The sequence below is a fragment of the Parasteatoda tepidariorum genome, chromosome 1, assembly GCF_982258835.1.
Source record: "Parasteatoda tepidariorum strain Cologne lab strain chromosome 1, Ptep-v5.0, whole genome shotgun sequence".
Taxonomy (NCBI): domain Eukaryota; kingdom Metazoa; phylum Arthropoda; class Arachnida; order Araneae; family Theridiidae; genus Parasteatoda; species Parasteatoda tepidariorum.
Window position 1 is genome coordinate 49,257,743 of NC_141755.1, and position 21,549 is coordinate 49,279,291.

The window sequence follows — 21,549 nt, forward strand, 5'->3', positions numbered from 1 at the left end:
CTCAATTCTCACTCAATATTTTTATAAAAGTTTATATTGTCCGTTTCAGGGGGTCCGGGACACATTTTTGGAACTTTTTTGAAAGTATATATATATTTTTATTGAATTTTGTCTTATAATTATTGTGCTGTCTTATCATATAATAAGTATATGAAAAATATTTTCAAAGCTATTGAGAAATATTTTTTAAAAAAATGTCTTGTTTTTAACTTTGATATAACTTTTAACGAAATAACTGCTTTAAAATGACCAATTTTTTAGTTATTTTATATAAAAATAACCATTGTTAAATTTGTCTTCCGCATTTTTAATTTTTTTAATAAAAATTTCAGTTTTTTTCGCCTGCATTATTTTTTTAAAAATTTGTGCACACAAATCTAAATTAATTTATTCAGATTAAACGTAAACCAATCAAATAAACAAATCAGTGTAAATTATCTGAAAAAAGTGTGTTCCAAATTTAATTTAATTATCTTAAACAGTTCTTGAATGATATCGATTTAAATTTTAAAAAAATGCATTTAAAGTTTCAACATCAATTATGTTGATAAAAACACAATATTACAACTTCTAAAATAGATCGTAAAAGCATAAATTTTGCATCGTTGAAAAAGAGAAATAATACTGTAATTTTTAGAGCAATAATAAAAATCGGAAATTTGAATGATTTTCCTTTCTTAGATCCCCTTAAATATTTAATTTTTTGCCAGTTAACATTGAAGACAAATTTCTCGCTTCCATATGAAACTGATTTATTTTTTCTGCAGCCCTCTTCCAAAAATGTGCATCCCTATTTTAAACATGTTTTCCCTCTGCCCTGATACTAGGCTGTCTCTATGACCGCAACATGTTTCCTCATGTTCTGTTTCCTGAAATCCTTCAACTGAAATAGCTCAGAAACGTGTGTGTGTGATCCCTCAAAACTTCCTCGAACTCTTGCACTCTTTTTCTAATCTGAGAATTTATTGGTGTATCCCACTTATGGAAAGCCGATTAATACTCTTTCTCTGAACCTTGGTCGCTGCCGATTAAATCCTCTGAAAAGAAAAAGGATAAGAATATTCGCGTGTCGCAATCCTTTCGAATGAAATTTCTGCTCAATAGGGTGTCCGAACATGCGGGTTCATTATGCCATTTACTCTAGTTTCATCATTCCAGATGTTTCTGGAACATTTGTTTTAAATGAAAGTTTGTGATATTCTTCATTTTGAAATAGATTAATCTCTTGAGACCTAAGCTTTAAATAATGTCAGAATGCGATTTTCGCTAAGAAATATATAGCTTATAGACGAAAATTAACTTTTAAATGCGATAAAATATTTGCTGTGTTTTTTTAATTATTCCTTAAAAATGATACATTTTAATTTTTATCAATTTTGTTCGCTTGTTATCGAATATTTTTTAAATTTATTTCTCCACATTTTGGTCATGGAACAAAATCCACTAAACTCAAGTAATGAGATATTTTAAGGTCATAAAACTATCTAAAAATTTAGCTGAACCACCTTTATTACCCTTTTTTTAAATAATTTTTCATTGTAATTAAAAACAGACCAACTAGGGGATAAATCAAATTATAATTTATTAAAAAAACGCTTTGTGAAAGCAAAAAAAAAAAAACTGAAATATTAATTCTTAAAATATTTTAGGTGTTAAAATCGTACCAAATATTCAATATATTGAATGCTGGGTTTCAGGAGATTAAGACGATTTCCAAACATGTGAGTTTGAGTAAGCAAGTACCATGTTAAAATTGTACAAAATATCCAATAGATATAATAGATCGGATGGTGGGTTTCAGGAGATTAAGACGATTTCCAAACATATGAGTTTGAGTAAGAAAGTACCATGTTAAAATTGTACAAAATATCCAATAGATCGGATGCTAGGTTTCAAGAGATTAAGACGATTTCCAACCATATGAGTTTGAGTAAGCAAGCATCATGTTAAAATTGTACAAAATATCCAATGGATATAATAGATCGGATGGTGGGTTTTAGGAGATTAAGACGATTTCCAACCATATGAGTTTGAATAAGCAAGTATCATGTTAAAATTGTACAAAATATCCAATAGATATAATAGATCGGATGGTGGGTTTCGGGAGATTAAGACGATTTCCAACCATATGAGTTTGAATAAGCAAGTATCATGTTAAAATTGTACAAAATATCCAATAGATATAATAGATCGGATGGTGGGTTTCGGGAGATTAAGACGATTTCCAACCATATGAGTTTGAATAAGCAAGTATCATGTTAAAATTGTACAAAATATCCAATAGATATAATAGATCGGATGGTGGGTTTCGGGAGATTAAGACGATTTCCAACCATATGAGTTTGAATAAGCAAGTATCATGTTAAAATTGTACAAAATATCCAACAGATATAATAGATCGGATGGTGGGTTTCGGGAGATTAAGACGATTTCCAAACATATGAGTTTGAGTAAGAAAGTACCATGTTAAAATTGTACAAAATATCCAATAGATCGGATGCTAGGTTTCAAGAGATTAAGACGATTTCCAACCATATGAGTTTGAGTAAGCAAGCATCATGTTAAAATTGTACAAAATATCCAATGGATATAATAGATCGGATGGTGGGTTTTAGGAGATTAAGACGATTTCCAACCATATGAGTTTGAATAAGCAAGTATCATGTTAAAATTGTACAAAATATCCAATAGATATAATAGATCGGATGGTGGGTTTCGGGAGATTAAGACGATTTCCAACCATATGAGTTTGAATAAGCAAGTATCATGTTAAAATTGTACAAAATATCCAATAGATATAATAGATCGGATGGTGGGTTTCGGGAGATTAAGACGATTTCCAACCATATGAGTTTGAATAAGCAAGTATCATGTTAAAATTGTACAAAATATCCAATAGATATAATAGATCGGATGGTGGGTTTCGGGAGATTAAGACGATTTCCAACCATATGAGTTTGAATAAGCAAGTATCATGTTAAAATTGTACAAAATATCCAACAGATATAATAGATCGGATGGTGGGTTTCGGGAGATTAAGACGATTTCCAAACATATGAGTTTGAGTAAGAAAGTACCATGTTAAAATTGTACAAAATATCCAATAGATCGGATGCTAGGTTTCAAGAGATTAAGACGATTTCCAACCATATGAGTTTGAGTAAGCAAGCATCATGTTAAAATTGTACAAAATATCCAATGGATATAATAGATCGGATGGTGGGTTTTAGGAGATTAAGACGATTTCCAACCATATGAGTTTGAATAAGCAAGTATCATGTTAAAATTGTACAAAATATCCAATAGATATAATAGATCGGATGGTGGGTTTCGGGAGATTAAGACGATTTCCAACCATATGAGTTTGAATAAGCAAGTATCATGTTAAAATTGTACAAAATATCCAATAGATATAATAGATCGGATGGTGGGTTTCGGGAGATTAAGACGATTTCCAACCATATGAGTTTGAATAAGCAAGTATCATGTTAAAATTGTACAAAATATCCAACAGATATAATAGATCGGATGGTGGGTTTCGGGAGATTAAGACGATTTCCAAACATATGAGTTTGAGTAAGAAAGTACCATGTTAAAATTGTACAAAATATCCAATAGATCGGATGCTAGGTTTCAAGAGATTAAGACGATTTCCAACCATATGAGTTTGAGTAAGCAAGCATCATGTTAAAATTGTACAAAATATCCAATGGATATAATAGATCGGATGGTGGGTTTTAGGAGATTAAGACGATTTCCAACCATATGAGTTTGAATAAGCAAGTATCATGTTAAAATTGTACAAAATATCCAATAGATATAATAGATCGGATGGTGGGTTTCGGGAGATTAAGACGATTTCCAAACCTATGAGTTCGAGTAAGAAAGTACCATTTAAATTTTATACGTGTATAATAATTTTTAACAACTATAAGTCGTTTTAAATTACTATTTTTTAACTGTGCATTCTTACTAAAACTCGTATTTTTATTAAGTAAATATATTAACACGATGGTCAAAATGAAAGTTAGAGTAAAAACCCACGTATAAAAATATAAATTTATGTGTGTAAAAATATAGGGCTCACATGAATTTTTATTACTTTATTTAATTTGATATTCATACTATAATTGAACGTGTGTGTAGTAGTTTATCATAAAAGATTTATAGAAATGAAAATAGTTCATTTTTAATAGTTAATAGAAATCGAACTTGAAAAATATAATAGAAAATTTAAGTTTCAGGCGTTTTTTTTTTTTTTTCTCCTTCCAAAGCAAATATTGTTTTGTTTATAGTTATTTCTCTTAAATAAATAATATATAAAATGATACTTGAAGTATTAAATGCCATTTTTATGGTTAAATTTTTTTTTTTATGAAAAATTTGTTACGATGCTTGAAGTTAACAGTAGGTTTTAAACGAAATGAGTGGTTTTATATTTTGAAAGTGTTTTGATTAATTCTTTTATAACGGATAGTTTTGATTATTTAAAATCAGTGTTTCTTTTAGAAGTTTCTAGATATACATAAAAAATGTATTTATTTCTTTTAGAATAATGTTTTATTTGTAGAAAGTATACTTTTGAATTCAACATACCAAATAATAAGTTTTCATAAAATAGATATGAGAATCGTAAATATTCAGAAATACTAGTTTCTGGATATTTTATATAAAAGACAGAGAAAAAAATTCTTTTGTTACATAACAAATGTTTTACAATTATAATTTTATTTTTGCCAAGTTTTCCTATTGGAATTGTTCCAAATACGTATATTTAAACAGTTTCCTTCTCTTTTTCTTTTTTCTTTTTTTTAAATGTATGCAGACAGTTTCTATTCGTCATGCTGTGCGTAGTTAAAGCTAGGTTTAGGTATTAAAAAAAATTAACTTTCATTTATGAAATGAGCTTACAGATATTCTACGATTTGTTTTGTAAAAAAGTCATGATCTGCCTTCATTTTCGAAAACGGTCTGTTAAAAATAAAGTTGTGTTTTTATTTTTTTAAAAAGGCGATATCTTTTACATACATTTGAGTAACTTTTAGAAAACGTTATATTCTTTATTTTTTGTCTTTAAAAAATATTATCTTTTTTCTTTTACCCCTTTTGGTCTAAATCGCATCACTCAAAGCTTTTACCTAGTTGTTAGAGCATTAAACTGTAAACAAAGAGGTAGCCTAGAATGATATAAATAGCAAAATAGATAGGGGAGGGGGGCTTACAAAAGAAGAATTGTGCTCGTGCGCTACGAACGTAGCAGATGATTATTAAGAAAGAGAACCAATGAGCCATAATATTGCTATTGAGCTAGCCTTCATTTGTCATAAAATTTAACGCAAAAAAAGGGGTCAATATACATTTTAAGATTTTTAATAGCAGAATTATGACGATATAAAATTGGTTGATATTTTTTTAAAAACAATATGAAACAAAAATTGCTAAGAAAAGGGTTTTTACCCCTTTCATTCACTCCCGCAACAGCCCGTTGTTAGCCAGGATGACCATAGAAGTTAAAACTCAACATTTCGTGACCAACGGCATGATTGTGGTAATGCGGTGGGTGAAAATAGCATCCAGACTTAATAGTCAAAATCATCCGTGGTGGCTCAGGGAATAAATAGATCTCTCGCCTCGAGGTGCCATGGGTTAGAATTCTAGTGATGGCTGGTCGATACGAATTTCGCACTTGGCTCGCACTGACCACAGTACTGATGTAAAATATCCTCAGTGGTCGATGGATCATGGGTTAGAGTCCCCTTGCCGCCTGACTAACTGTGATATTTTTTCCTCCCCATGTAACGCAAATGCTCGTTAATTCCAACAAAACAATCCTCCATGAAGGCAAATTTCTCCAGATACTTGATCCAAGAGTTCCCTTGTCTTCTGGATTGGGTTCAAAAGTGCTAGTCTACGGAGTTGAGCATTGATAGTCGTAATCTCCAATCTGACTCTTCAACTCACAGTGAGATGACATGTATGCAGGATGCTCATATTCTGAATTCGTGACAAAATTCTATTTTAAGTTTTTAAATTACTGTATTATTTTCACTATCTTAATAAATTTCATATCCTACCTTCCTTTTTTTTAATTTTCATTCACTTACGTTTTTTCATTGTTAGAAGTGATAGCAAAAATTTTAAATTGCTGCTCATATTCTTAATTTCTTTTCCAAACTCTTACCCCTCCCACGATTCCCACCATGGCTTTACTAAGTTGGGCAATCCCATGGTGATTGATGCATTTTGATGTTTTCTAATTTTCTTTTTTTTATTAATAAATATTTAATGATTTTTTTAAAAAAATTATTTGGATTGTTTTTTTAATATCCTATTATTATTATGCATATAAGATAAGGAATGAAAATTCTAAATGTTTTATCTAGACTAAAAATATAAAATTTGACTGACGTCACATAGAAAGGACACAAAGTAAAGCTTCATATTTTTACGTAGAAATTTTCTTTTTCTAAGCAATAATAGGATGATATTGATTATTTTTTTTTTAATTCATTGAAAAACATTAAATTAAACATTCAGAATATGCTTGACATATTCTTCTTGATATCTCAAACTACGCATTATTGTTAAATAAATAAATTACTCTTTACCTGTTTCCTGGATATATTTTCATTTTAAAAATATTTTATGTACAGTTTTCAATTTAATGTTGATGTCTCTCTGAAGAGTTCTATCTCAGAAACTGGTTAATGTTTTATGATCATTTAAAATCTTTGGAAATTATTTTGCATTTTCTTAGTGTATTTAGTGCTTAAAAATATTTTTTGAGTGCCTAAAAATTACTTAAAAGGTGCTTATTTTTTGTAGAAAAATTTGACCACGCACCCCTATAGTGGTTTTTATATTGATATGAATTCATGTGAATTAATATTTTCGAATAGAAATTAGAGTTCAATGGTTTACGGTTTTTTTCATTAAAACGTGATTTTAGCATTACAGTTGCTAACCTTAATTTTTTTTTTCCGTCTGTTGCTGCCTGTGGCACAAGCTGACAAAAGTTTGTCTCATGAATAAGATTTAAAGAAAGCAAAATAAATATCGGCTACTCAGGTTTTTGTCGCTCTCCATAGGTTAAGAATTTTTACAGAAACAATTTTTCATTTTATATTTCTGTTGTGTTGTTGAAACATTGAGAAAGTGTGATTTCAAATATCCAATCCTAATTTTTCTCCCCGCCGCCTGTGACACTAGTTGACATGAATTACATTTTATGAATCAGGTTGAAAAATTGCAAAATAAATATCAAACGAGGGATAACCTTCTTTATTCGATGTTCATTAAGCTGGAGTGATTTTGTCCATGAAGGAAGCAATTATTTCGGTGTTTAACCTACTTTAAAACCTTTAATGAAAAACAATTGCTCAATCTAAGGATGATTCGCACATATACTTACCTTACTGAAATGCTTCGCTGGGAAATGTTAACAAACATAGCTTTCTTCCAAATATTTCTATTTGTTTTAAATAGTTTGAATTGTAAACAACTTAAATTTTATTTTTGTTTCTTGCTATGTACACATTAGTTTAAGTAGCGTTTCTAGAGCACTTCGTATAGACCTTCAAACAAATTATCAATAGAGATCTCAATTAGGTATCAATTGTTTTAAGCCTAATTACGAGAATATTTAGTTTGCTGAACAATCGCTTCCCGATTCTTCGATTTATTTTGCCTATTAGTGTTATTTTTTTAATTAAGACAAAGTTTGATCTAAAAAAAAGTCGGTGTATCCAAATTAAAGTTTAAAAATACAATTTTTAAATAAACTGACGTCATCATTTTATTCTGTAATTTTTTCTTTGGAGATGTAAGCAGCATATGGGCTAGTGTTGCCTATTTCTTTTTATCGAGAAATTGAGAGTTTTTGGGGAGAAAAGTAGTAACTCTTAGTATTTAAATTCTATTTTTTTATGTAAAAAAAAAGTGAACTAAAAATGAGATTTGTTGTAAAATGATATTTAAAAAAAATAATAAATATTTATGATTATGTGGATTTTATGCAAATAATTTGTATGAATCTGGGTGGAGTATAATTTAACTTTTGGAACAATCTGCAAGGTGTTAAAGAAATGTTGTTGTTGACGTGTGCCTGTTTAGGCAGAGGGGGGCGATTGTTCTAGTTTTCCAGTGGCGCCATCTATGGCCAAGAATTCGACTTCTGCCACACCATACGTCGCACCCGTTTTTAGGGCGGACCCATTCATACATGCATTCATTCATCCACAGATCGTAATTTTGACCTGAATCAGAGAACGATCGATCTCCAATCCAGTACCCCCAGAGGTATTGATTTGTTATGGGAATCCCTACCGTCCAGGCTATCCCGGGATATTGAAATGTTTAACATCATGAGAAAAAAAATTAAAGCTTTTGGAATAGTTAGATTTTTGCCCTGATAAATTAAAAAACCTTAACTGCTACTTTTTTTTCTAAATGTTACTTTTTTTTTTTTTTTTTTTTTTTTTTTTTTTTTTTAGCTTTTTCGAATAAATGCACTTATACACAACTCTTTTTATACACTTATGAGAACTGCAATTAATACAGTGATATTGAAATTTATATTAACTCTTATCGAATGCTGATGATGAAATCTGCTTTTCGTATTTCATTTCCTTCTTCTAAAAATTTGTCTGAGATACGACTTTCTATGTTTTTCTATGCAGATTCACGTTAAAAATTCTCTAAAATATGTCAATTAGTACAGAATATAATTCAAGACAAGTAATGTAAAACATTGTATTAATAGTGCCAAAGAAGGATTTTTGGCTTGTTAAAAAAGCAACTCCATATAAAATAAACACACAAAATAAAAACCACTACTCCACATAAAAAAGCAAACCAAAGAATGGCAATTCTCGAATCAGCCACGGTTGATGTTATGTAGGTAAATGTTCCTTACCACTCAACCACCCCCAACATTCTGGAATCTGGGAAAACAGAAAACTGACCCTTTCCATTTGCGCAGGATTCGAGTTCTTGCAATAACAGATAAAAAAAAAAGAGAGAGATACTCTGGGGCACTAATGGAGAGAAAGGCAGATTTTTCTCTATCGATACACACAGAAAATGATGTCTCTGTCCTGAGTAAAAGGAAAGGCAGCATTCGTCCTCATCGATCCAGGAGGATGCACTCGATTCCAAAAAAGAACAAACGCTTCCTTTACTGTGGAACGCCTCACTAAAGACAAAGAAGAAAGAAGAAAAAAAAAAGATTCGGATCATGCAACAACAGCACTGCAGTAAGAATAAAAGGGAGAAAAAAGGCTTATTCCTGGCAAGTGTAATAGTAAAAGGAGGAAAAAGTCTTATTCGTTTATTTGGAGCCAACTGGTTTCAAGACATTTCTTTTTTGGAATATGTGTAGATATATTTTGCTTTTATCCAGATTTGGAAAGAAGTAATAAGGTCTAGATATCTTTCAACGATTTAGATTGTTTTCTTGAATTTTTCACCTGTTCTGCTAATTATAAGCGTTTTCTAGGGCTTTTTCTCTTGTTCTGCTAATTATACGCGTTTTCTAGGACTTTTTCTCTTGTTCTGCTAATTATACGCGTTTTCTAGGACTCTTTCTCTTGTTCTGCTAATTAAACGCGTTTTCTAGGACTTTTTCTCTTGTTCTGCTAAATATACGCGTTTTCTATGACTTTTTCGCTTGTTCTGCTAATTATACACTTTTTATTGAATTTTCGCCTGCTCTGCTAATTATTAGCATTTTCTTGGACTTTTCACCTGTTCTGCTAATTATACGCTTTTTCTTGAATTTTTCCGCATGATCTGTTCCTTGACCAAAGAATACGTGCTCTTTGTTCGCCAAGTTCTGTTCATTATACGCGCTTTTTTTCCCTCCTTTTTCTTTTTGGAGACATAGTCTTGTTCTGTTAATCACACACAAATTTGACTTATTCTTTATAGATAAATCATCAGTTCATGTGGTGATTTATTGTTAGGGAAACAACATTTAAATTTACTAAGTACCAGAGTAATAGGAGATAAATTTCTAGCCTCAATCTCACAACTTACAAATAAGCATTGAGCTAACAGATAGCCAATCCATAGTTTACTGTCATTTGCAAACTGAAATGGATTATAAATAACTGTTTTCTGTTTGATATACAGTTTCTATCTGATATTCAAATAAGCATGCGTGTTTGAATCGGTAAACTGTGCTTGTGTGTAAATGTTGACAAAACCAATGTATAATTTCCTCAGCAAATCATGTAGAATTCATAGTAAGATATTTCCATTGACTAAAAAGTAGCGTGTTGTTCACACATTTTACGACATTTGGTAGTATTTGCATATTTTCGTAAAATAAATAACTTTTTTTTTTTACCGTTACTTGTAATTTTAATTATAACGTTCAATGACATTATAATTATCCGGAATAGTAAATATATTTCCTTAAATTAATCCAATAAAACTAGTTAAATATTTTTAGAAGTTTTTTTAAGCATCCTTTGCTTAACCTGGTAATTTAAATAACATTTTTTTTCTGTTTTAATTTCGTAGAAAGAGAGGAAAGAAAACAGTATTCATTCATAAAAACAGTTTACAACTGTAAAATTCTTTTTCAGATTTTTTTTTTAATTAATTTTTTCTCATTGCAAAGTCTTATGGAAATATTTCTCGCAGTCTTTTTATCAATATCTTCTAAAACTTAGTCTAAGCAACTTCCTAAAACAAAGAGTAAAAAAAAATTATTTCATAAAATTTGGAATATGTTAATTGATTGAATTCTGACTCCATGGTTACTTACGAGCCAGATTTCAGATTCTTGAATTGCATTGCTTCAATTGATGTATAATGATCTAGTTTTTTATTAAAAACCCACTCTTTTTTTCAATTTTTTTTCTAAGATAAATACTTGCTTATCGATTTCTTATCACCATTTACAGTGTGTCCCAATTAAAAAGAATTATCTCTCCTGTCTCAACAACTTGAGATGTTGGTTGTCTTGATCTTTATCAGATTAATGAGACTTTGGTAAAGATTAGGTGGATTTAAAAATCTTACCTTAAGATGGTATTACATTAACATTTATGAAGACTGATTGAGCTTTATATTCTTCATCGCTTTGGAAAATGAAATTAGTGTCCTTTCATCAAAATTTTTGATGCCATTACTAATTCATGTTGTTATTACAAATTGCCAAATCTTCTTGTTATTATAATTTTTCAATTGCTTTTTCAAATTTTTGTTATTATTTCAGATTTTTGTTAGTTGTCTTTTTAGAATTTTTGCTTTCTTAAAATTGAAATTCTTCTAATCCTCCTTATTTAACTTTCATGAGTAAACCGATGAGGGATATTTACTGTATTCGGTAGTATCATTCGATATATGTGAAATACAAGTTGGTCACCTAATCAGAAATTGAGATTTTGCGGTAATTTAGATTATCTTTTAAATTTTTTCTGACAAAATTATACCAATACAGTTCAGCAAATCAGTAGTTTTTGAGAGGTAGTTGTATACATTTGTTTGTTTTACAAATTTATGATTAATATCTTAGTTTTCGGGCAATTTACTTTATAAGAATCATCGAAATCATTTTTAATCAGTTTAAACTGAAATAAAATTAAACTTTTAAAGATCTAAAAGCTGACAAATGTGTTGTTATGAATTACTGATTCAAAGCCACTAATTGCAGATTTTTATTGCTTTAAAGTTTTGAGAAAAATTTCATAGATGTAATGAAGCTACCCCTTTATTTGCCACCTTTTTTTTAAAGATGTTATACTGCCTAATAGTACTATATCATCAAAAGTTTGATAAGTACAAAAACAGAGGAAGAAAAAACATTAATTTAAAAATTTAACTTTAAATCAAAAATGGCGCCTATGGAGGCCTCTTAAGTGGTAAACTGCACGGCAAATTAAACAAATTTAATTAATTTAATTGTTTGAAAATGTTATTTTTAGCTTGATTTTCAGAAAATTATCGAAATTTCTTGAGTCTTGATGAATAACAACGTTCCTTTATTTTGGAATGGACTAAGGATGTTTTTAAATTGTAGGTGTGCGTCAGTTAGTAAAATTTTTACAGAAAAAATTAACATTGCATATCTACTCTTCGAACGGACTAATAGATATTTTAATGCAGCTAAATCATTTACTTCGATCTTAAAAAATTTAAAATAATGAATTAAAATAACCATTTTAGTATTTCAAATTATGTCAGTCTTGTTTTTTTTTTCTTTCTTAAAAAATGCAATAAGATATTTGATATTTAAAATTTTGAAGATTCATCAAATTTACGTGTAGCTTATTTCAGCAATAAATAGAATAGGGTATAGCGGAATAAATGATATTTAAAACAGCTAAATCATTTACTTCGGTCGATAAAAATTTAAAATAATTAATTAAAATAAACATTACACTATTTTGAATTACGTCAGTTTTTGAATTTTTTTTTTTTTTTTATTCGTGAAAAATGAAATAAGACATTTCAAATTTCGTCTGTAAAATTTTGAAGATTCAAACTTTTATCACAGCAATAAATTTTTTATTCAGCAATAAACAGAATAAAGAAAATTTATCGCGAAATAAATGATATTTAAATCAGCTAACTCGTTTCCTTCGATCTTAAATTTTTTTTAAATAATTAATTAAAATAAACACTTCAATTATATGAATTATGTTCTTGTCTTTGGTTTCTTTTATTCATAAAAAATTAAATATTTGAAGATTCAAACATTCGTGTAATTTAATTCAGCAATAAATAGAAAAGGGAAATATATATATATAGCGGAATAAATGATATTTAAATCAGCTAAATTGTTTCCTTCGAAACCTCTAAACCAGTTTGCTTAAATAACCACAGTGATACCTTACGCAAATGTTTCAGTTCGTGATCTCTATTCTTTTTATTCCTCTCTTTTTTTACTCTCGCGTGGAACGTTGGCGTAATGAAAAAACAAAACAAAAAAAGAATCAAGAATTTAGAGGTGAATAATATAACCAAAGCTGCGAAGTTCATCGGTTCGTTGTTTATGGTTCATGGACTCCGTCGACTGTGGAGTTTGTGTACGCGTACAATGTGTGTGTATTCGACAAAACACTTTTATACTTACTAGGAATGCCGTCCCGCCATTTGGACGGCAATAACCCTTCCGCGAAAGAGAGAAAAAGAATAACGAAGTGAAGTGAAGGGAAGGGGTGATTTTATTGTCACGTTTTGTCGTCTGGTTTTTTGGTTGTTTGGGTGAGTAGAGAGGAGGGTGCACGTTACACGGTTAGCCATGCATAGTAAAGGAAAAACGCGTTGATGGTTTTTGCTTACAGGGCTTTTGTATTCGGCATATTGGCCGAGTGTTTTGGAATCGTGTCTTTCTTTGGTGTGTGGAAGACGATGTATATTCATGGAGAACTTGAAGCCTCACTCCATCAATTTTGATGGATGGGTCGTTCGATTTGCCAGCTTCATCGTATTCATTAGTTGTTTATATTGGAAGTCATTGGCGACTTATATTGAATTCTGTTGGCTGTATTGCTAATTTTAGGCGTTGCCTTTTTTCATTCCATGTATTATTTATTCCTATTTATTGTATTTATAAACATCACGACAGAATATGTAAAGATATATGTCCGAATATTAAAATTGTAAGCGATACACAACCTTTTTTTTATGCCAATTTACAAAAAGTTGATATAAGGTAGAGTGCAGTATGTATGTGTGTTCATCAAGTATACGTATAGGTGTTTTCAAGAAAAAATTCTGCGAAAAAATAATTCGATTAGTTTTTCACGTGTACAGAACATGATATGCAATAGTATATATACTTTATATGTTTTTAACAGTATATAAACAACTTAAATCTCATTTTTTAAATAAATTCTTGCACGACGCATATGTTTTTTTAACGTGTTGTGGATAAAATTACATTTCTTTTTTAAAAAAATAGACAAGACGAAAAATCTGAATTCTTTGATACTTTAATGGTGTTTTCTACATTTTAAAATATTATTGCTCTAGTTTCTGAGTTAGCTTAATTATAAATGGCCAACGTACATTGGCTATTCAGGAGCAGCAGGTTGTGCACTAGCACCACAGTGGTGATAATGAATTGGGCAAAACTCTTATATGTGTTTTTTTACTAAATATAAACGTTCTAAAAAAGCTATTTTCTAAAAAAAATAATAATAAATTAATTAATTTATTGTCGATACAGTTTTTTTTTAACTTATCACATTTTTTTTCACGTTATGTGTTAAACGCAACACCAAATTACATTATAAGTAATAATCAAAATGCATCCTACATATTTCCAATTGATGTATCGATAATTTAAACTCGAGTGATTTGATATCGTATATGAAATCTCAATCATGAAACAATCTCTTATAACATAAGTTTGAATTCCAAGCATGGCTGATGTTTGCTTGCGTAATAAACTATCCTTACCTGAAGATACGGCCATGGCAAAATAATTGTAAAGGAGTATCATTGCCGTCGTCTTATTATCTGAAAATATTGTTTTCCCTTATACAAATTAAACAAATTTGTCGGAATGTAATACACTACCAATAATCTAGTATTTAGTGCCTGAAAATCTATGTCTTAACCCCTCCCCCAATAGTATAGTCGCGTAATCGAACGTACAAATATTTATCAATGAGTACAAAGTCAATGAATGGGCTGAAAATCGATTTTATCAAATCAATTGCATGTAATCAAAAAAGCTGCGCTCTTTTGCCGCAACTCACACCACTGGTTTGAGAGCCGATGGTTTAGAGTTCGATCCTGGCAATCACAAAACAACCGGCATGTATATGGAGCAAGGTGCATTCAGCCACACGACGTTAAATTTGTCGTGGCTGAAAGCCCTCTCGTTGGTTGTAATAGAAGTTGTAGTATGGAGATATGAGTATCCGATCAGGCGCTGTCCTCGTCATCTGGCTAGGGTTGAAATTAGGTGGCGTCCCTATCATGGCCGTTAAAAGGTACATCCCTGATAAACGGGGCTAGAAGCTTGACCGTTGTGTTGCGTGTGTAATCCTAAAAGCGCTTATTGATGTTAGAACGTTTCAAAAAATTTTAAACCTGAATTCCCATTATTTTGGAAAGATTTATTTTTCATTATTGTACGTTAGTTGTTCTTGCATTAGGGGGTGGATATAGTGTTATTTATGTGTGTGTACAAATCGTAACGTGTGTACAACTTTCCAAACAATAATAGAAGCAGATTTATGTGTTTTTTATGTATTATGATATGGCATCATATATTTGTTATTTATGCTATTTTTTTTTCTTCTTTTTTACGAGGTTGATATAAATTTAATAATAATTATCACTTTATAGTTTTGATGAGAAAGTTCTTTTTTTTTCCCCCCAAATAAACGCGAATGTAACAAAATACTATTTTATTTTTATGCTGCAAAAAATAAACAGACTATCTCCTGCTATCTGTTCACTTATTCTGCGGAGAGACGGGGGAAAAATCAAAAAGTATTCTTTTGATACAGGGAAAGGTTTGATATGGCGAAAAAGAGTAAGGTGTTGCGCTTGCGCTCGGTGTTGTCAATAAGATATCTCGGCTAGCCGTCGCCCAGGGCAACCACGAGGGAAAGTAAAGCAGCTTTTCCTGCGAGTCGTCTGCCACTTGACCCGATTATGACCGAAGAAAGCTACTCGCGAACAGCTGCCAAGGTTTTGATGGGGAGTGCGCGGGTTTGGCACACGCTGCTTACATCTGTTCCCTCAGAACTCCCCCCTCCCCCTTTCGCTGATATGAAAGTTTTGTTAAAAATTAACCACCTAACATATGGATAATAAAATTAGATTATGTTTAGAACCTAAATATTTCGGAGATAGCGCATCTAATTCTGTCATTAGTTTAGCATATTATCAAGTTACTGACGTATTTAAAATGTATGCTCTTTTTTTATTTTATTTTATAACCGTCGTTGAACAGTCGACCCAATTTTATGGGTTTACGACTATTAATGTTCAACTCCGTTGCCTTGTAATTTTTAACCCGATCCTGAAGACAAGGGAACTCCTGGATCAAGCATTGGCATTGGGAGAAATTTGGTTTCTTTGAGGACTTTTTGATGGAGCTGACCCGCAATTGCGTTACATGGAGAGGAAGACTTAGAGAACCTCCCACGATTAGCCTGACAGCATAGGTGATTGTGCTCCAGAAAAAATCCTGATTTCCGGATTTTTTGCTAACAATGATCCAGAAGTTTCCGGAAATCCAAGGTCTAGAAGTTTCAAGAAATCAACGATCACATTTATGTATAAAAATTCTAGAAATTTTTGTTTAAAAATAATAGAACAAGAATTTATCTTAGCATCTCTTTCATTTGTGAATTTTTTTTTTCTGGTAGTATAATAAATGTGATTAGAGATAAAAGTGAACTTATAAGTAATTATTCATTCAAATTATACTACATATAATTTATTTAGAATTTCATGTTTGAAAATATCAACTATGATTTAAATTTATAAAGATATTTTGTATATATCTTTTGAAATGCGTTATTACTGATTTTACTCAAGTAATTTTCCGGATTTTTGAGTTGGGCTCACAATTACCCCTGCTGACGGCAAGGGGACTCTAACCTATGATCTGTCTACCACTGAGGATATTTCACGTCAGCACTGTGGTCGGTGCAAGCCGAATGCGGAATTCGTATCGAGCAGCCATCGCCGGGATCGAACCCCGGTTGACCTCATTGGAAAGCTAACGCTCTATCCCCTGAAACATCACGGCTCCTCTTATTTTATTTGTAAACATCTAGCGACTATTTAAAAAAATAATTATAAATAAATTATTAAAAAATAAGAAATATATAAATAATTAGACTTGTATTGGCTCAGTTAACATCATGCAAGTACTAAATTGGTCGTTTTTGTACAAAAAATTTTTTTTCGATGCACTTAATGAAAACTTTTGTATTAATTCTTGTCACTAGACAGAATTAGAAATTTATTTTAAAATTTTTACCGTAAATTTAATTTGAACTTAATTGTTGCAAAACTTAAAGTTTAAATCTATGTAATGCTTTGGTTATGTAATACACCTTTTTCGAACTGCTTATGTAAGAAAAATCTGGAATAAGAGGAACAGAACCTAGGTGACCATTTTTTATTGAAATGTTTGAATTTTAAAATTCAAACATTTCAATAAAAAATTTGTATAATTTAGATATGAAAAGATTTTTAATGTAATTTTTTAGTTATTTATTTGTTATTTCATCCCTTCATCTAAATTCATAATTTTTACTTTATTTCTTATCATTCTAAGATTAAATAATAACCATCCACCAATAATAACAAATTTTGTATCCTTCATAGTAACCCCTTGACATATCATTAAACAAACTCTAACGAAATTATTAATTTCTTGATATAGAAATGATTTTTGATTGCACTGTAAACAACAGCTCGCAACGGAATGTTGACAGAGATGCAAACTGCTCCGGACACGCCAAAATAATTTTAAAAAGAACGGTAAATAACAACAAACTAAATTTTGCAAATATTTGACTATTTTTGCTTGCTTTTTTTAAAGGCATGACATAATGACCGTAAAGTGGTGTAAGCCTACGAATTATTTAGAAATCGTGGTGGATAAAAATCTATTAAATTAAATTTATTAAACCAAGAATCACAATTGATAAACTACCACTTTAAAATATTTATTTGCTGTCCGGAGCAAGTTGGCATCTCCGTGTTGAAGACGTCTGAGACACGTTTTGGCATAAGAAACAAATGACGTCTCCCAAACGTCTTCGTATGCCAAGGAGTTAATAAACATGTGCAACTATTTTTTTCCCTATTGAACCTCATTCTATCTGCAAAAATAAACGATCTCTTTTATTAATAAAGAGCATGTTTTATTCTTCTAATTTTTATTTCATGTGGTTTATTTCGAATCATTCGTTTTCTTTTTTCCCCATTAATAAGTGAATTTCATTTTTTATTAAGAAAAGTAGTTTATTTATTTATTTTTAAAATAGTTTACGAGAAAATGATAATATCAATAAAAAATTTATTTACTACTTAGGCCTTAAACCAACCTGTGAAAATACAGTTTCTGGAAAGAATTTATTCATTAACGAATGTACACGAAATCCACCCTTGAAAAGGTAGCTAACAGAATAACAGTGTAGCTAATATCAATCAATTGTAGTGATTAGAAGTATTACCAGGAATAAAAAATAAAGATTTGATTCTGTAGTTTGAAAATTATTTCCAAAGGCGATTAACTGATGAGAAATGAACATTTTATGAAAATCCAAAACAACTTGGAAAACCAAATCGAAAATACTCTCAATAGATCAACAGATCATGGGTCCTGTTGTGGGCTAACCATGAGATGTTTGGTTCTCCATGTAATTTAGCATAGGTAATTGATTATATGCCAGTGTTTCCCTATCCTTTGAGTTGGGTTCAAACAAAAGGATACTTGGGTAAATGTTTAATGCAATTCGCTGATTATCTGTACTTAAATTTCATATATTGTATTCAGTCTACTAGCAGGATTTAAATTGTATAAATTCATGCATACGTAGATTGAGATTATCACTATTACGTAGCACTTTTATTCATACCGAAATAAGCGGGGGAATCTATAGTTTAATGCCAAATAGATTTAAGTCTCGCTGAGTTTATTATCTTTTAGAATTGAGTCTCTCTTAATATAGTGTCTTTTAGAATTGAGTCTCACTGAAAAGAATGTATGCTGAAATTAAGAAGGAAAAAAAAAACGTCTGGAGGGGAAAAAAATAAACTCTGATATTAATTTAACGGTACAGAGAAAGAAAGAAATACCCAACAGAATGTAATAATTTCCTGAACACATTTTGTAAATATGTATATAAATCTTTATTAAGCCAATAAATAATACAAAAGAAACAGCGATAATACATCAAATAATTTTTTTAAATATATTTGCCGTATACCCGCTCTTTTTTCTATATTAAAAGCTGTCATTCAGTTTCTAATGCAAGATAGTAACATTTCTTTCTTTTTTTTCTTACAGTGATCCTGCCATGTCTCTTGGAGGCTGGCAGCAGTCACCGTCATCCGGCCCTGCGAGCGGTGGTGCCCCTCCCCAAGGGCCACAACAGCAGCTGTCCGTGGTCACCACTGTGTGGGGCGTCACCACAACGACGCAGAGCGGGCCTCTCGCACACAGTTCCTTTGGTGCGAACACTAGCACCACGATCGCCCCGATGCCTTACACCCAAGGGGCGCCTCCACAAAACAGCGGTTACCCTCCCGCAAATGGGGCTTCATCCAAAACACCCTACCAAACACAATCTATGAATTCGCGGCAAACTGGAGGACCTCCCGGTTACAAGTATGTCTTTTATGAACATCTTTTTCCATAGAATAATAATAAAGACTTATATTTTTGCGAACCATTGTTCTCTTTATAATATTTAAACGACCCCTTATTATTTTGAACACGTTAAGGTCGACAGCTCAAATGTTTACACAAGGTGCCCAGTAAAGTCCCCCTCAATCCTCTTAACTTTTAAACGACCACAGCTGTAGTTATTAAAGTGATGTTTAGGTATAGTAAAGTGGCTAGGCCGCTACAGCGCCACCTGATGGAAAATGGCAATGTTAGCGTTCTTATCTCGGGAAAAAGGGAGTTACAAAATTGTTGAGCATTCTAGATTTTTTATGTCTAGTGACAATTACTCCTTCACCTCCATCGTTCCTCTTCGAAAATCATTTTGTCACATCACAGTGTTAGAAATCGTAAGCTAACAAATGCGTGTTTTAAGCATCCTTATTAAGCATAGTTACATTTATATTGAATGGATGATATTTTCAATATAAATGTAAACAACAACAATCTCGACTCGCTTTACTTCCGGTTAGAAAGTATACAGCTGCTAATTATAGCTTATTCTGCGAGGCGATGCAGATAATTTGTTTTTAATAGAAGAAATAAATTATATAATTTCTGAGTATATAATATATGCAACAGATTTATAATAATTATATAAATCGGCTGCATTTCATAAGATAATTAATTCTGGTGAATTTGAAGTGAAAATTTGTTTTAATTATTTATTGATGTATTGTTAAAAAAAAAATTGACATGGTTGCTAGATTTAGAAAGAACTCACTTTTTGGCAGTCCTAAACTGGCTTCTTTTTACTTGTTTATTACTGTTAGTTCCTTTTGCAAGCCGTGCACCATCATATATTAGTGTTAGCATATTGTTCGAGCAGCGAAGTTCATTTTACAAATTACCATTTAGGTTTAAATTTCGAAGTTGGTATATTGTTGACAAGGTAAGAAGTGTTTTACAGCGGTTCTTTTTTTCAAATGACAATTCTTACGTCTTGAAATGACAGGTCTTCAAATGACGATTCTTATAAGCGATTCTTTTTTTTTTTTCTTTTTCAAATGACAATTCTTACGTCTTGAAATGACAGGTCTTCAAATGACGATTCTTATAAGCGATTCTTTTTTTTTTTTCTTTTTCAAATGACAATTCTTACGTCTTGAAATGACAGGTCTTCAGATGACGATTCTTATAAGCGATTCTTTTTTTTTTCTTTTTCAAATGACAATTCTTCTGAGGCATGATCGCGAAATTTGCAGAACTCCGCTAAGGCTGCCTCGTAGATGTACTCGTCTTGTAACGCATCACCACTTTATTTAAGTTAAGACAGTGGAAACGGATTCAATTGGCACTCTGTATACAATAATTATCATTTATTTAATCCTTAAAGTTTAAAGTAGTGATTCAGTATGTTTTATACTACTATTGACTTAACAATATTATTATCTCAGTGCCTTTTTTTCCCGGATGGTATTTTATCATCTCTGAACTTTTTTGAGAACTCAAATTTTTTTCAAGACTTAAATTTTTGTTTTTCTCTAAATGTTCATTGAAAAAAAACAAGTGTTTTTCTTTAAGAATGTGAACGTAAAATATTTCATAGTACAAATTTATTAAACAATTTCTGTTAGATTATTTATAAAGCAAACGAGTTTTTAATTATCATTCCTTCCTTCATTCAAAAAATTGGATATGCATTCAAGTTGTCATTTTATTTATTTATTTTCATTTGCGTAAGTTTTATTTTTTACTTGGACCCAAGGCTTAACTCAGCAAGTGGCGTATTAATTATTAATGTTGCTATTTATTTATTACTTATTAATTTTATTAATGTCGGGATGAAAATATTTTTTATGTATAAAATAATTTTTAGTCCACTTTATAAACAATAATAACCCTTAACTAAACTCTGAATATAATTGCTATAAGATAGTGAGTTATTTTCTCCTATTATTTAACACAAAAAAACTTCAATATGGTAAATGTATTCTGTATTTCACTTAAGTAACTTAATTCTAACCTTATTTGCCTTTATTTACTTAAAGTAAAGTAAAATGAATGATATCTGAATCACACATTTCTTCACCACAGTATTTTGTTTCATATTATAATTTTTTATGATAAGTCTAAGGGCGCAATTATAAATCTTGCAGGAGGGCGCACCTAAGTTACGTATGCTTCTGTAACTCAGCAATTAAAATATGTTCCATGAAATAAATATG

At 30.7% G+C, this 21,549-nt stretch overlaps 1 protein-coding gene across 9 annotated transcripts in view; it reads left to right on the forward strand.

The window, feature by feature from the left end:
• Positions 1–21,549, forward strand: part of LOC107449406 (zinc finger MIZ domain-containing protein 1) — a 225,176-nt gene that overhangs the window by 180,149 nt on the left and 23,478 nt on the right. For 7 of the 9 annotated variants that reach the window (XM_016064918.5, XM_016064919.5, XM_071179880.2 and 4 more), the window contains one exon: positions 19,004–19,324. The exons of the other annotated variants lie outside the window; for them this stretch is intronic. In XM_016064918.5, the coding sequence (XP_015920404.1) occupies positions 19,004–19,324 (321 nt within the window). The remainder of the gene's footprint in view (positions 1–19,003; positions 19,325–21,549) is intronic. 9 annotated transcript variants of the gene reach the window in all.